This window comes from Triticum aestivum, chromosome 2A (assembly GCF_018294505.1).
Source record: "Triticum aestivum cultivar Chinese Spring chromosome 2A, IWGSC CS RefSeq v2.1, whole genome shotgun sequence".
Lineage (NCBI taxonomy): Eukaryota > Viridiplantae > Streptophyta > Magnoliopsida > Poales > Poaceae > Triticum > Triticum aestivum.
This window is the reverse complement of record NC_057797.1, coordinates 737,110,823-737,126,923: the sequence shown is the minus strand read 5'-3', so window position 1 is coordinate 737,126,923 and position 16,101 is coordinate 737,110,823. Positions and strand designations below refer to the sequence as shown.

At 46.1% G+C, this 16,101-nt stretch overlaps 2 protein-coding genes and 1 non-coding gene across 3 annotated transcripts; 2 read left to right on the top strand and 1 right to left on the bottom strand.

Moving 5' to 3' along the window:
- Positions 1-7,104: 7,104 nt before the first annotated feature.
- LOC123186312 (protein SRC2 homolog) lies at positions 7,105-8,027 on the bottom strand. The gene has a single exon (XM_044598094.1). The coding sequence runs from the start codon at positions 7,834-7,836 to the stop codon at positions 7,393-7,395; it is 444 nt and encodes a 147-aa protein (XP_044454029.1). The 5' UTR covers positions 7,837-8,027; the 3' UTR covers positions 7,105-7,392.
- A 3,368-nt stretch (positions 8,028-11,395) lies between these two features.
- LOC123186311 (uncharacterized) lies at positions 11,396-13,085 on the top strand. The gene is made up of 3 exons (XM_044598093.1): positions 11,396-12,300; positions 12,388-12,476; positions 12,606-13,085. Exons 1-3 carry the CDS (start codon positions 11,446-11,448, stop codon positions 12,877-12,879), a joined length of 1,218 nt encoding a protein of 405 aa, XP_044454028.1. The 5' UTR covers positions 11,396-11,445; the 3' UTR covers positions 12,880-13,085.
- A 616-nt stretch (positions 13,086-13,701) lies between these two features.
- On the top strand, positions 13,702-13,833 carry LOC123038502 (small nucleolar RNA Z247). The gene has a single exon (XR_006417892.1). It is a non-coding gene; the product is annotated as a small nucleolar RNA Z247 (small nucleolar RNA).
- Positions 13,834-16,101: the final 2,268 nt, after the last annotated feature.

The window sequence follows — 16,101 nt, the reverse complement described above, 5'->3', positions numbered from 1 at the left end:
TGGTCGGAGACAAAACCCCCCAATATCATCACGACACGATGGTCGAAGACAAAATCCAGCAATATATCTTCTAGCCATGAAACCCTACCCTGATTCTCCTTTCTTCCTCTTTTTTCACTTAAACCTGTAAACATGTAGGGAAAGCAATTAATACAAGGCACAAAAATGGCATGCTATGTAGCCTTAATGCTACAGAACATATGAAATACATGCCAGCAATATATATGATATAAACTCCAATTTTTTTAATAAAAACAGTAGCTAAAAAAAGTAGCAAGCAAGCAATTCATTTGACTAACTATCTAAGTGTTCTGGACTCCAACAACCACTTTGCAGACAAGCAGGAAAGTGGTTCTTCATGGATAGCTGAAAGTGGTTCTTCCTTGAGGGATGTGTGATCTATGATGGTGATGTCTTTTTTCTTAATTGGCTTTGCTTAATCCTATGAGGAGGTGGTGGAATCCACTTGTTGCCTGGCTAAGAGGTTGAAGTTGGCACTGATTAGTGCCGAAGTTGGCACTCTTTAAATTCAGAAAAGAAAAGGCACCACATAATATTGATGGACAAGGGAAAGCTTTGCAATTGCACCCACAAGTGTCAAGCACCAACTTAATAGCCACTCCTAATAAATCCTTCCCATGACAGTACGACGCTCACTCTCGGTTCGACACATAATATTATTCTCCCGCATTAGCTAAAATTGCTAAAACCGAATGCGATAATCCTAGTGTTCTCTTATGGTGGTGGTGAGATGCCCATATCATGCATTGGTGGGCAACGATGATTAGATTAAACAAAGGAGTGGACCTGAACGGTGCAAACAAAAAGAAACTGATAAAAAAGATGAGTGTTGTGTTCCCGGGGGTGGAAGAACATGACAGGGCCAGCCGACAATTACTAACTCGCTCAAAAAGTGATTATTACCCATGGAAATGGCACCAACCCTCCAGATCGTTAACAAGGGAGGATGCAGACAGGGGACTTCAATCAATCGAGCATCAGCAGCACAGCGGCGTAACCAAATGGAATGGAATCGGGTTGGAAGGGCAACTAGCAAGCAGCAGGCAGAGCAGTAGTGTGGCGGCAGCAGAGAGCAGCATCAGCAGTGGGAAAGAGCAACGCCAAGGCAGCAACAAGCAGCGGCCAAGCAGCGAACATCAACAGCAGCAGTAGTGCAGTCAGCAGAGCAACAACAGCAGCGGGGGCGGCGCGGCAACAGTCAGCACGCGCTCGCGCGAGCGGCAACGGGCGGACGAGCACGGGCGAGGGATGGCCAGGGGCGCGCAGGAGGATGCGTGCCCAAGGGCAGGAGCAGCGGGGAGGGCGTGCGTCGAGGCGTGGCAGAGGAGCCCAGGGGCACACGGGCCAGCTGTGGGGTGAGCGCAAGGTCGACAGCGGCGGCTTACGACGGCCTATGGAGGCGGATCGAAGGGAGGAACGGCTGAGGGACTCACCACGGAGATCGTGGCAGGCTCGGTGAAGGCCGGGGTGGACCGGAGAGACGGTGGCGACCGCGAGATGGCGACGGCTGGAGGAAGAAGAAGGACTCCTCCTCCTAGTGCTCCGGCGGTGGAGCGGGCGCGGGGGTCGTCGGGTGCGGGGGGTCATCAGCGGCGGTGGAGAGCGGGCGCGGGGGGTTTGCTCGGCGGTGGTGGAGAGCGAGAGCGGGCGAGGGGGATCTGGCGAGGGTGGGTTAACGAGGGGGGAAGGTTAGCAATGGCGCATCTCCTAGGGGTGCGCCATAAGTACTTTGATAGCAATGGCGCACCTTCCCCTGGTGCGTCATTACTAACCTTTTTTTTGGATTTTTAGTTGCATCTAATATTTTTTTTAGAAAATGATGATCAAATTTGAAAATATTTATGAATGTGAAAAAATATCATCAAATTTGTTATTTGAAAATATTTATGAATATGAAAAAATATCACCAAAATTGTTATTTGAAAATATCATCAAATTTATTATTTGAAAATATCATCAATTCTTTTTGGATTTTTAGTTGCATTCATTTGTGAATTGGTAAGAAATTTATGAATATGAAAAAATATCATCAAATTTAAAAAAATCATGAATTCAAAAAGTGCCCATAAAATTTAAAAATATTCATGAGTTCAAAAAATATTAATAAATTCAATATTTTTTGTGAGTTAGAAATTCAATACCAGAATAAACACATAAATAAATATTCATGAGGACTAGAACAGAAGAAATATCATTACTAGTTTCGCAAAACAAAAATATATATAATTGTTAGTAGTGGCACACCTTGGTTGTGGTGCGCCATTACTAGTTTGAACTAGTAATGACGCACTATACTCTGGTGCGTCATTACTAGTTTTGGAAAAAAAAATGTTAGTAATGGCGCACCTTGTGTGTCGTGCGCCATTACTAGTTAAAACTATTAATGGCGTACTGTGCGCTGGTGCGCTATTAATAGTTTTGGAAAAATAAAAATACAATATGCTAGTAATGGCGCACCGTGTGTCTGGTGCGTCATTAGTAATGAGGACACTAATGGCGTACCTATATCTGGTGCGCCACTGCTATATAGCAATGGCGCACCACATACATAGTGCGTCATTAATGTCCATATTGGCTATAGCCCTTTTTCTCGTAGTGTAAAGAGAAGTCAGAGATTTGCACATATAGTTTCTGTTGAGATATGGGTCCCTACTCGAGAGTAAGGTTTAAATTTGGGCACTGTAACAAAATATATTTCAGGCATCACCAAAATATCCAAAATTATGAAAAATATGAAGGTTAGTTCAGTTCTTTTTTGGATCTTTTAGCGGCTCGTAGGCGCGAGGCGGCCTTTTTTCTTGAGATTAAAAGAAGCCAGCCGCCTACGAGCCGTCGCCGCCTCCTCCTCCTCCTCCACAAAAAAGATAGGGTTTATGTCTCCCACCAGTGCCGCCGCATGTCTGCTTTCTCTCCGGTGGCCCTAGGGCCATGGGGGCATGGTGGATCTCGGTAAGGGCCAGTGGGAGGACTTCGTTTTTAGTCGTTTTTTTTTCAATATTGCTAGGGTTTGTGTCCTGTTCAGAAAGACGAGACGGCGGCGACTCCCTGAAGATGAAATAAAAGTCTCCCCGTCTAGCACCCATTCCGGTGGTGCATCTAGCACCGTTGGTGGGCGTGTGGAGGTGTGTCTCTGGCGAATCTATCTTTGGTGGATTTGCTCGGATCTCGTCGTTGTTCGTCTCAGATTAGATCTTTCCGATCTATGTTATTCTTCATCTGCGGCAGTTGCTATTCTGGTGCACTGGTCCTACGTGGCCTTAATACGACGACTTCCCGACTGTTTACTACAACAAGTTGAGCCCGACTCCGGCGATGGAGGGGCGATGACGACGGCATGCCTTCAGCTCACTTCAGTGCTGGGAGTCGTCGCTAGGTGGTCTATAGATTTGGATGTAATATCTATTATTTTTGGTATTCGTTGTACTGCCATGATTGAAGATGAATAGATTGGAAATTTTCTCGCAAAAGAAAAAGAAGCCAGCCCACCCTCATTTTTCATGGATTCACAGAAAACCCAGGTGGACCGTTCTCGGTTTTCATGAAAAAAGTCTTCCTTGAAAACCAACCTTTCTATGCCTTTAAGAATCACAATTGCACAATCGAAATCGGACAACGGGTGAGTCGTTCATATATGTCCCTAGTTGGTGACTGTTCACCGGTTATATTTTGTGTAATTTTCTTTGTACATTTAGGGTAACTGATATGCTTGTTTGGACGTTGGGTTTCTTCTGGTGTATATATATAAGAGCCCATGCCAATTTTTGACATAAAAGGTTTTACAAGCAACTAAACATACAAATCTAATTAACATGGAATTCGGTACAACTTCTGAGACGTACTCCCTCCGTCCAAAGTAAATGTCTCAATTTTATACTAACTTTAATACAAAGTTATACTAAATTTAAGACACTTATATATATGATCCATTAGTAGATTGGTTTGTGGTGTGGGCTTGCTCTGCAAACTTAAGATTTTTCTACTTACATACAATAATCTATTAGACTTGAGATATAAGTATAGTGGTTAGTATTATAATTTAACTTGGGCCGTACACCTCTTAGGGCCCGGGGCGGTCGCCCTCTTTGCCCGGCCTATGGGTCACTCCTCTGATCAGTCCATCTTATAAACTGCTACCTTCATTCGAAATAAAATACATTGTTTTGAACTAAAACCACACCAATTATTTTCGAAGGGAGGGACTGACTAATTCAGACACGTCTATATCTCACTTATAGTGACTTGCATGTCCTTTTGCGTGGGCCACCCCACCAAATTGGTCGTTCTCGTTCTCTCGCTCAACTCGACTATTTTATTCCTCTTTTCATCAATCGTTCACTCCACCATGGGTATCCCAGTTTTTCCGAAAACATCATTTTTTTTCCTTTTTCACTTTCAGTTTTGTACACCATACATGAACACTTTTATGAATCTTTATACATGATGGAAATTATTTTAAATACATAAAAACACTTTTAAAATACATGATGACCATGTTTTAAAAACACATTGACAGTTTTTCAAAAACACAAAATGAGCATTTTCTGATATGCACATTGTTTTCTAGAAACATAACGAAATAGTTGAAAAACACTATGATGAAAAAAGACCAGAAATAGAAAATAAATACGAAGCAAAAAAATGATACAAGAAAAGGTATGCTGTATTTAAGACAAAAAACAATATTCAGAAAAAAAATGAAAAAAATATGTAACTAACTGAAAATGAAAAATATTTGAAACTGGTCCCTTTTTTATAAATATAGTGGTTAGTATTATAATCTTTTGGACTTGAAAATATAAGTATAGTGGTTAGTAGTATAATTTAACTTGGGCTTTACTCCTCTTAGGGCCCTGGGCGGTCGCCCTCTTTGCCCGGCCTATAGGTTGCTCCTCTGATTAGTCCATCTTGTAAACTACTACTTCCGTTCGGAACTGACATGGTTTTAGTTCAAACTCAGAAGCATCCAGTTATTTTTGAAAGGGGGGAGTAACTAACTCAGAAGCATCTCTTTTTTTAGAACTCTGATAATCTATATCTCACTTTCCATGAGTCACATGTCCTTTTGCATGGGCCGGCACACCAAATTGGTTGTTCTCGTTCTCTTGCTCCACTCCTGTGTAAATTGACTACTTTATTCATCTTTTTCCAACCATTCACTTCAGCGTGGCCAGTATGCCAGTTTTTCTGGAAAAAATGTTGTTGTTTCTTTTTTATTTTCTGCTTCCAGTTTTTACGCCATACATGAACAATTTTTACAAATCTTTATACATGGTCAAAATTATTTTTAAGTACAAGATAAACACTTTTCAAATACTCGATGACCATCTTTTAAAAAACACAATGACCATTTTTCAAAAACAAAATGAGAATTTTCTAAGATGCATATTGTTTTCTATAAACACAACAAAATTGTTGGAAAACACTATGAAAAAAGATTCCAAAAAATAGAAAATAAATAAGAAGCAAAAATGATATAAGAAAAGGCATGGTGTATATAAAACAAAAATAAAAAGTATTAAAATGAAAATATTTATGTAAATAACTAAAAATGAAAATATTCAGAAGTGTTCCTTTTTTTATAAAACTTGATGTAATTAAAATGAAAATATATACGTGAAAAATAGGGAAAACAAAAAAGTAGATAGAAACTGAAAATTATTTTTTAAAGGAATATGAAAATAAAACGGAACTTAAAAATCGAGAAATAACACCAGATGGAAACCAACTACCCAACAAAAGCGAACAAAAAGAACCGGCTTGAACAAGAAAATAGTGTACTTTTTGTTAGGCTGGCTCAGCGGAGTTGCACTTGAGGACGAAAGGAGGAAAACCATAGCATGCTTTTTAAAGTTCATGGCCATCAGGAAACGTCTCTTAACACAAACTCTCTTACAAGAGACACTTACATCATCAGGGAAATCACAACCTCTACTCTCTCAACACTAACTCTCTTACAAGAGACACTTACATCATCAACATCCCTATACTCTAATCTCTCAATACTAGTGTTGTTCATGTTCAAAATGAGGTCTTGGTCATCAGGGAAATATCTCTTCGAACCAGCATAACTCTCAAGTATAGCGGCGGCAAAAAAATAGGTGCAAACGTTTAGGGGACAGGGTGATGGTCGGCTCCCATATCAATATCCGCGGACGAATTCGGACCAGTCCGAAAAAATAGTGTGTCCATTCAAAGGGTTGGCATTGGAGATGCCCTAAATTACCTACTATTGGTGTCCGACAAAATCGGATTACGGACTTTGGATATTTTAGAGTACATATTTTCTCGTGTGGTCAGCATGCTAATTCGTACATCTACTTGTTTTATCAAGGTGAGTACACATATTGTTTCCACGTAAAAAAAGAGAGTACACCTCTCTCCCCCCCCCCCCCCCCCCCTCTCCTCCCTCTCTCTTTGTGGGGGCTTCTGTGTTTCCTTGGTGAACTAGCCGTAGGGTACTTTCGGTGCATAGCTCCTGAAATTGCGACAACTGTCCTCTTTTCAGAATGTCGGCATTTATTGATTAAGTAATAAGGTCATACAAAGTCTGCCGGATACACTACGGAGCAAAATGTGAAATACAAAGCGCACTAGAGTTTTACAAGACTTGGCTAAAACATTAGCCACAACATCACATTGCCGACCAACACGTTTGAATGGGAAAGACGCAAACACAAGGGCCGTTTGTTTGATGACGTCAGACTTGATCCTTTGCATCAGGGAAAGACAATCAGAGGCAAAAATCACATACGTCAACCCTTGGTCTTGTGCAAAAGAGACAGCAGTGCGTAGGATAAAAGCCTCCGCTATCTCAGGATCGAAAGAACTGTACAAGAGTACAAATGTGCAGTGCATGTAGCAACACACTGCCTTGTCAATGTCGGCAAAAATGGCTGCGTCTGTTGAAATTGAAATAGTGCTACCTGGTGGTGGCGGACAATTAACGTTAGGCTTTTGCCTCCTACTCGTGCCCCGCCACTAACTAGGCTTTTTGGTGCAAATCAAAGACCGTCGAATAGTCCTACTTTTTCTTGTGTACGAGTAGGCGAGGCACCAGAAGGTGTAGTTTTTCAACTCAATATCTTGTCCCGCAATCAAATCAGCATTTTCATTTCCATGTCTATATTGAATTCTTGATCATCATTTGTTACTACATGGAAAAGAACGGCATGCATGCACGCCCCAAATCACATGCTGCTTTCACAATATGCTCATCACGTAGTAATAATTAAACAAGTGGACATAGAGGGATGCCGATCATCACACGCGACGGTATAGTAGTAGCAGTATCTATACAATTATCAAAGCCCCAACTGCCTAACCACTACGCACACCAACGCAAGCCGATAAGCACGTCGTGGTACGATCAAGTCAACCGCCGCAGCCGCCACCGCATCCGCCGCCGCAGCCGCCTCCGCAGCCGGAGCTGAGCGCCGAGCCGACGATGACGCCGGTGGCCAGGCCGGCGCCTGCGCCGAGGGCGAGACCCGCGCCGGCTCCCATGCGCCCTCCCTGCTTCCTCCCGGCGTCGACGGGCGGCGGCGGGTACGCGTAGCCGGGGGGAGGCTGCTGCGCCGGGTAGCCGTACGCGCCCGCGGGGGGCGGCGGTGGGTACCCCTGGCCGTAGTAGTACACGTTGTTGTTGTCCTGCCGGCGCGGCTTCTTGGCCCCCTTGGCGCAGCCGAAGGCCGCCACGGCCGCCACCGCCACCGTCGCGACGACCGCGAAGGCCACGAGCGCCGCGGGGCTCCCCAGCCCCAGGTCGCGGGCGAACGCTCCCGAGTGCTGCGCGGCGAGAGGCCCCAGCCTCACCATTGCTGCTTTCGGCTGGAGGAGGAGGAAGGAGAGGGCGGAGCTGGCTAGGAGGAAAGCTGTGGGAAGAGCTTGCGCCTTGCGGGGCGGGGAGATAGAGATAATAAACCTGGTGAGGCAGTTGGATCGCCGATCGCGGGGTCAAAGTCTTCGGTGTTCGGTTCGACTAAACTATTGGCGTGAGAGCGATCGATTAGGGAGGCGGGTGGAATATATATCTAGCAAAACTACGCGTGCAACCTCCCTCCCAAGACCGGAGACTTTGGGGGGCACCAAGGAATTTCCTCCGGGATCTCTGGCTTTCGCAGGCAATTGACAAGGGCGAAAATTCAGAGTGGAATTCGCTCGAACCCTCCCCTGCATTTGTGGGTAATTTGTGCACGTCCGGTTGCTTCGGTGGCAAGCGAAACCCTATAATTATCCATGCCGCGGAATAAATCCCATAATATTGATCGATTTGTTATCTACTAGCGGTTTATATATTTTATCTTGGGATAGAGCCAGTTAGAAACGCCAACTCCGTCTCAGCCGTATGTTGATTACAAGAAAAGCATATCCAATTATCCGTGCGGGAGACGAGGGGCAGTTTGGATTAATTTACACTTGCCACGGCATATGCTGCCACGTCGACCTATTTTTCTCCGCCAACGCCGTAGGATTACATTGGCCCATGCATGCATGCATGCTGGCCTTTTCCCACCATCATTTCCGCGGATTCGAGAGGGTTGTGGTGTTTGTTGATCAAAAAGAAAGTTGGGATGGATGGTGATGGCAGATATATTTGGCGTGCAGAGCAAGATCTGATTGGCGCTTACGCTCATGAAAGGTGACGTGAAAAACTTTAATTAACTTGCGTCTTCCATGGTGGCTTGCCAAAAGCGAGGTTGCATATTTTCGGCGTTTGGCACGAGTGCCCAGCCCACATGCCACACTTCCGTCCACCAGTGCCTAAATTCGTGTAAACATTGAACCGCAACACCTACTTGCTAGCTTGGATGCCAACAACCTTGCCAAAAAAAACATAGAGAAATGGCACTCGTGGTGGGCAAAGGGAGAGGGGGCAGAGATTCTCACGCGTACTTGCAGTTGAGGCGGTCCCCACTCGGAACCAAGGTTTTTAATTTCTGTAACAAATACATATATTCTAGACATCACTAAAATATCTGGATTTTACCAAATTAGAAAACTGTTTTTGAATTATTTCAAAGAAATTTCACTGAATTTAAATAAAATTCTGCTTTGGATTTAACTTCGATTTAATGTGATATATGAGGTGGAGATTTTTTTTGTGCCACCAAATTTAATCGAATTTCATCAAAAGTCTAAACCTTGTGTGAGTGAATAGAAAAATTGGTTACACGTAATAAAGTGTGAAACTGCATTATATATATTCTCGAGAGAGTTAAGAGTCCTAGTTTAGGATACGCACACACACAATGCCACTTGGTAGGAGGATCACGCACAATTGAAGATTACATTTTAATGTTAATCATGTACTTAGTCAAACTGTTATAGGTTGACGAGAAGTTAAAATGTCTCCACGTTGCCCCGCATTTGGCAACAAAACTCTTGCAAAATGAAGGTGGAAGAAAACCCATATCTGGTCACTGATTCGATTATAAGTAATCGATTCCTTACACCAATCATGTAATCGTTGTTTTTTTTTCCTCCTGGACCTCTCTCCTTTACACGCTATTCACAACAGTGAAAATGCACAGGCGAGTTCACACGAACCCTCCCTGCATTTGTGCATATCTGTTTGTACACCTCCGTTGCTTGCTTCGGAGGCGAGCAAAGTCCCATGATTTTGATCGGGTTGTTATCTTACTATATCGAGGGATAGAGACAACCCCGAATGTCTTTGCCATAAGTCTACGAGAGAATATCCAATTATCTGTGTGAGAGATAATTCACTTTGCAACCTTTTCCATTTTGCGAAAAGGTCTCCACTTTATATTGAAATTTCACTTGCTGTACAAACCACCTCAAAAGTGATAGAAACTACAAACACATCCTCTGACATGCGACGACCATGAACGGACGGACGCGATTGCACATGTCGGCACTTCCACCTTAAAGCAAAAGCAGCGCCATACAATGTCAACACAAGGCTCTACCAGATCAGACACTGATCGAAAGGGGTGGTGAGCAGAAAAGTGCATGGATGAACCCGGATACATATGAACACCCATATTCGGGAACACATTTTGAAATGCCAAAAATTTCTGGAAAAAGTGCATTCGGACATCTCCATATTCTATGTGTGTCAGAAAGTTTCATGGAAAAAACTTTTTTTTGCCTGTGCAAAAAAGACAAAACATTGTATCGTGAAACGCTATTTAGAAGCACTAAAATTTGTCTTTTTTGCGGAGACAAAATTAAAAGACCTTTTTACACAAAACTTTGTGCCACCGACATATTTTTTGCAAACATGTATGCACGGAATTTTGTTTTGAATATTTTGACATTTCAAAACGCGTCTAAAATACATTTTTGTAAAGCGGGTTCATATATATCCGGGTTCAGGACGTGCTGACGCATGGTGAGCTGCACCACGGATACTGGCTACCGGTGGTTTTCCCCCGCAGATTGGACGGTTGCTCCAAAAAGTTTTATTTTTATTTCTTGACGTGATACAAAGCAACGCACGGCAAGTTGCATATTTTAGCGTTTGGCACGAGGTGTCTACAGGCTACAATTACGTCAATCTTAGTGTCCTAGATTCGTGTTACATTGAACCTGAACGCCTTGCTTGCATAGGATGCCAACAACCTTGCGCAGAGAACAAATGAATGGTTTTGCCGAGATTGGCAAAGAGATAGAGAGAAGTCAGAGATTTTCACATGAGGTTTCATTTGAGGTGGGTCCCTATCCGCGAGCAAGGTTCAAATTTAGATAACAAAAAAAAAACCACAGCTCACAGAAATATCCAAAAATTAGAAAATTTGAAGATTGCATCGGCACTATATCAAAGAGGTCTAAGTTAATTTACTTATTTTACCAAAAAAAATCATTTTGCTATGAATTTCATTTAGAATCGGTCTAAAGTTTGAGGCACAATTTTCGATACCCACCAAAATTGCTGAATTTTGGAAATCTCATTGCAATTTTGAAACTTGTTCGAGTGAATAAAGAAATTGGTTACACCCGATAAAGTTTGAAAACTACATCGTGTATATCCTCTATAGAGTTAAACATCCTAGTTGAGAATATGCACAAACACGATGCCCCTTGCTGGACGTATACTAAGAAGACTAGGCCCGTAAGGGTTCGATTTACCTGGTTTATTCTGAATTTTTTTTACAGCCCTTGTTAACTTGACACGTGTGGTTGATATTTTCATTACTGGTGAACTCGCTCCTTTTCTATTCTTACGCCACGTTGATTGACCTTGCACCACGTCGATTGGTTCTTTTTTTTTATTGAGGGTACGTCGATTGGTTCTAGATGGTTGCTTCTAGATTTGTCTGGCTCTGGAAAGATCTTTTGCAACCGGTCACCGCTTCGCCGCTGTATGCCACTATAAAATCTCCCCTGCTGTGCGCCCCCAAATCCCGGCTGCGGACACGCAACCAGTCCCTCCAACCTCGCCGCCCCCGTCTCTCTTCCTCAATGGAACTCAGGCAGTGGCGCGCCATTCCTATCGCCGTCGTCACACCGCTGACCCCGTCACCGCCAGCAACAGCAGAAGGGGCCGTGTGTACACCGCATGCCACGCCGTTTCCAACGTGGCGGAGCACAGCCACGCGGCCGGGGCGCTCGGACTCCGCCCGCTCTTCGGCGTACCCGCCGGCTCAACCTGCGCGGTCGGCGGCTCCGGCACGACGGAACCCCCGCGGAGTCGTCATCCGTGCGCTCGACCACGCAAGAGGGCTTCAGCCATGTGGACCACGCGGGAGCAGGATCCGCGCTCGGACCCGTCCTCTCCGGGCTCCCGTTCGTGGAGCGCGCCGACGTAGCGGCCAGCCACAGCGGACACCCTCGTTTCTCCCAGGAGTGCCACAACGTCGCCGACGTGGCAGGGCACGACCTGGACGCTCGGGTTCGGGCTATCCCCGCTCCTCGGCGGCTCCACCTCCGTCACCACGGGAGTGCGACTCGACCTGGGTGATGAAGGTGGCGAGGGCCACGGCGAGGAGGACGTCAATGCCGTGGGCCTCGCGGGAGCAAGATCCGCGCTCGGCCCTGTCCCCGTCGAGTTCCCGTCGTCCGTGGCACACACAAGCTCTACTCACGGCCAACCATAACGGACGCCGCTGTCTCTCCACGGAGTGCCATGCCGTTGCCGACGCGGTGGGGCACGGCTGCAGGGCCGGGGCGCTCGGGCTCCGCCCCCTCCTTGGCACACCCGCCCGCTTCCTCGTGGGCTCCATCTCGGGCGTGACTGGTCTCCAAGGCAGAGTCGTGGTCGGCGCGCTCAACATGTGGAGATGGCGAGGGCGAGGAGGACGTCACGGACGAGCTCAGGTACGTCGACTTGTTGTTTCGTCATCTCACGCGCTGTTTGTGTTGATCAAATCCTCCAATTCTCAGATTTGTGTTCGCGAGCTGCAGGTTTCAGGATGCTCATCGCCATATACAGGCCGTTCTCCACTTGATTTATGTCAGGAGTCGAATCAAAACTGCGGTTCACTGTTCACATTGTAAGCGTCGAGCCGTCTGATTGATTGCTTCCTGCCTATCTTTACTGGTCACAAAGGGTGATCTACTCTGATTGGTTGCTTATTTCTTATGTTGACCGACCTCAATGGTTGATCTGTATACATATGCAGGGGTCTTCTATCTGCTGGTAAAAGAACTCAAAGCATGCGTGACGCAATCAGACACATCGGTCCGACGGCGCCGGTGTACCATTGGAAAATCAATAGGTGTGATGCTGTCTTGCGGGAAGTCATGGGAGAAAATCTTCACAAGGAAGTGATCGTCGCGTCGCCAAAGGAGGACGAAGGCGATTTTGGCTGCATCGTCATCTGTGGGAATGAAATTCTTCACGGAGTTGCCAACTTCATGGTAGCCAACCAACCTTCTCTCACTTCTCTTTGTTAGAATTAGTTGTTGTATAGGGATAGAATTCTCTTTAAACTATAAACCTATTCTATCTCTTCTTCTGTTTCCATCTCTCCCGAGTATATCTCTGTAAACCGGTCGATCTAGCCTCGATCTAAAACTTGTAAGCCACAGCATATGTTCCATATAATGCAATGCGGCCCGAGCAAAGGGTTCTACGCTTCCCATAATATTTTGACATGGTAACAGAGCCTCTTCCTCAACAAAAACACATCTAGCTACCTTCCTCCATGGAGAGCATGTCTACCACCTCCGCCGCCATGTCGCCCAGCACCATGGGTGCACTTTCCACCACCTCCTCCTCCACCTTCGCCTCCTCATCCACCACCACCACCACCACCACCGCATCCCTTGGATCACCACCACAGGAGAAGCTGATGAGGGGGAATTTTCTTCTCTGGAAGGCCGTCGTGCTGCCGCAGATCAAAGGGGCACATATGGAGCATCATCTCGACGCGAAGAGCCCGGCACCACCGCCCACCCTCACCATCACCAAGGACGGCAAGGAAGAGCAGATCACCAACTTTGCAAACACCCTCTGGTATGCACAACAACAGCAACTTCAAGGATATTTGATGGGCTCTCTTTCTCGCGATATTCTTGCACAAGTCGCCACGTTACAGACGCCGGCCGAAGTTTAGCATGCCATCCATGCCATGTTTGCTGCTCAGAGTCAAGCTCAAGCCATAAATACCCGCATCGAGCTGACCAATCTTCAGAAAGGTAATATGACAATGGCTGAATACCTTGGCAAAATTAAAAGTCTTATAGATGAAGTTGCCTGCACCGCCGCCGCGCTCTCCGATCCGGAGATCGTCTCCAAAATTCTCGCCGGACTGGACATGGAATATAATCCTGTCGTCTCGGCGCTTTCTGCTCGGGTGGAACCGGTCACGGTTCAGGAGCTCTACAGCCAGCTCCTGAGCTTTGATGCCCGCCTCAGTCTTCTTCACGGCACCAACCTTCGCCAATCCTCTGCCAATGCTGCCTCTCGTGGTCGCGGCCGTGGGCGCGGTAACCAGGGACAGCCCCGCACCGGTGGGCGCGGGCGTGGCCACTTTCAGGGAGATGGCGGCTACAACAGCTCTGGTGGCGGCGGCTACCACAACTCCAGCAACTACACCAATAAACCAGCAGGCGGCAGCTCCAACAACAACTCCGGCCGCCGCTCCTCTTCTTCCCGGGGACGTCCTCGGTGCCAACTCTGCAAAAAGGCAGGACATGAAGTTGTGGATTGCTGGCATAGGTATGATGAAGATTTTGTCCCCGACGCACGTCTTGTTGCTGCAGCTATGCGCGAGCAAGGGGGCGATGGCATGTGGTATGTAGACTCTGGTGCAACCGACCACGTCACTGGTGAACTAGAGCAACTCGCCCTCTGGGAGAAATACCTTGGCAACGATCAGATTCACACTGCAAGTGGTGGAGGTATGGATATTCAACACATCGGTCAAGCTTTTATTAATTCTCCTACTCTTAAACGTGATCTTGTTCTAAACGATGTCCTTCATGTTCCACAAGCTGATAAAAACCTTGCCTCTATGTCTCGCTTAGCCACCGATAATAATGTCTTCTTTGAAACTCATCCTCGCTACTTTTTTATAAAGGATCGGGCAACGAGGGAACTTCTACATCACGGCAGATGCATTGGAGGGCTCTACCCCATCTCATCCGGAGTTTTCAATCACAGACGTCGTCATGCTTGTTCTGTCATCAAGCCCTCCTTGGCACGGTGGCATCAAAGATTAGGACACCCATCATCAGTCATAGTCAAGCAAGTAGTTAATAAAGGCAATTTGCCCTTGTCATATAGCCAATCCATTGAGTCTGTTTGTGAAGCTTGTCAGTGTGCCAAGAGTCATCAACTCCCCTATCCTAGGTCAAACAGTGTGTCTCATGCTCCTTTAGAGCTTATTTTCAGTGATGTATGGGGTCATGCTAGAGATTCCTTTGAAAGAAAAAATATTATGTCAGTTTCATTGATGATTTTAGCAAGTTTACTTGGATTTACTTGTTAAAGCACAAATCTGAAGTTTTTCTGTGTTTCAAGAATTCCAAAAGCTTGTTGAAAGGCACTTTAACAGGAAAATCTTGGCAGTCCAAAGTGACTGGGGAGGGGAGTATGAGAAGCTCAACTCTTTTTTCCGTAGCATAGGCATTGAACATCATGTCTCTTGCCCTTATGCTCATCAGCAAAATGGCTCTGCTGAGAAAAAACATCGCCACATTGTTGAAGTTGGTCTTTCCCTCCTTGCACATGCCTCCATGCCTCTCAAATATTGGGGTGAAGCATTTATTGCAGCCACCTATCTTATCAATCATCTTCCGAGTAAAGTCATTGGTAATTCTACTCCATTAGAGCGATTATATCATCAAACACCTGACTATAACGCTCTTAAAATTTTTGGGTGTGCTTGCTACCCAAATTTGCGTCCATACAATCACCACAAGCTCGAGTTTCGATCCACCCAATGTGTTTTTCTTGGCTATAGTAATCTCCACAAAGGGTACAAATGCTTAGAGATTGCCACTGGCCGTATCTACATCTCTAGAGACGTTGTTTTTGATGAAACTCTCTTTCCGTTTGCCAAACTTCACCCAAATGCTGGAGCTCTCTTACGTGCTGAAATAGCCCTTCTTCCAGATCACGGGAGAGAATTATATAAAGCTGATCCTGTGAAGAATTCCATAAAAAATTCGGATTCTAGTGATATTTGTGCATATTCGGGTCATGATTTCATGTATGCAGAAACAGATAAAGAAGGCGTTGGATCTCATGCAGTTTCAGGCGGCAGCGGCGCAGATTTGGATGGCAACGGCGTTCGATCCGAGGCGGATCCCTGCGCTAGTCCCGCTGTCCCAGCGCCACGCGATCCAAGGACGGTCGCGGGCATCCGCATGCAGCCAATCGCGGTGGGGCGGCTGACAGGCCCGACCGCGTGGAGCCCATCGTCTTAGCCGCGCTGGTGGCCGACAGCCCGCATGCAGTTGGGCTCGATGCTGAGCCCACCTCGTCAGGAGTGGACGGGGGCGAATCCCCTTGCGCCACCAGCCCGTGGGCCAACAGCAGGATGCCTGGCACGCCTCCATCGCGATCCGTCTTGGATCAGGAGCCGGATCGGGAACCTGCGGCTGTCTCGGTTGCAGCTGACCTCGCAGGATCTTCTGTGGCGCAACCAATAGCGACTGCAGCACTGGGAT

Bases quoted from the DNA above. Each gene is read 5' to 3' on its own strand.
- LOC123186311 (XM_044598093.1), top strand. From the start codon at position 11,446: ATGGAACTCAGGCAGTGGCGCGCCATTCCTATCGCCGTCGTCACACCG. The intron at 12,301-12,387 runs GTACGTCGACTT...CGCGAGCTGCAG, and splicing joins GACGTCACGGACGAGCTCAG to GTTTCAGGATGCTCATCGCC. The intron at 12,477-12,605 runs GTAAGCGTCGAG...ATACATATGCAG, and splicing joins TGCGGTTCACTGTTCACATT to GGGTCTTCTATCTGCTGGTA.
- LOC123186312 (XM_044598094.1), bottom strand. From the start codon at position 7,836: ATGGTGAGGCTGGGGCCTCTCGCCGCGCAGCACTCGGGAGCGTTCGCC.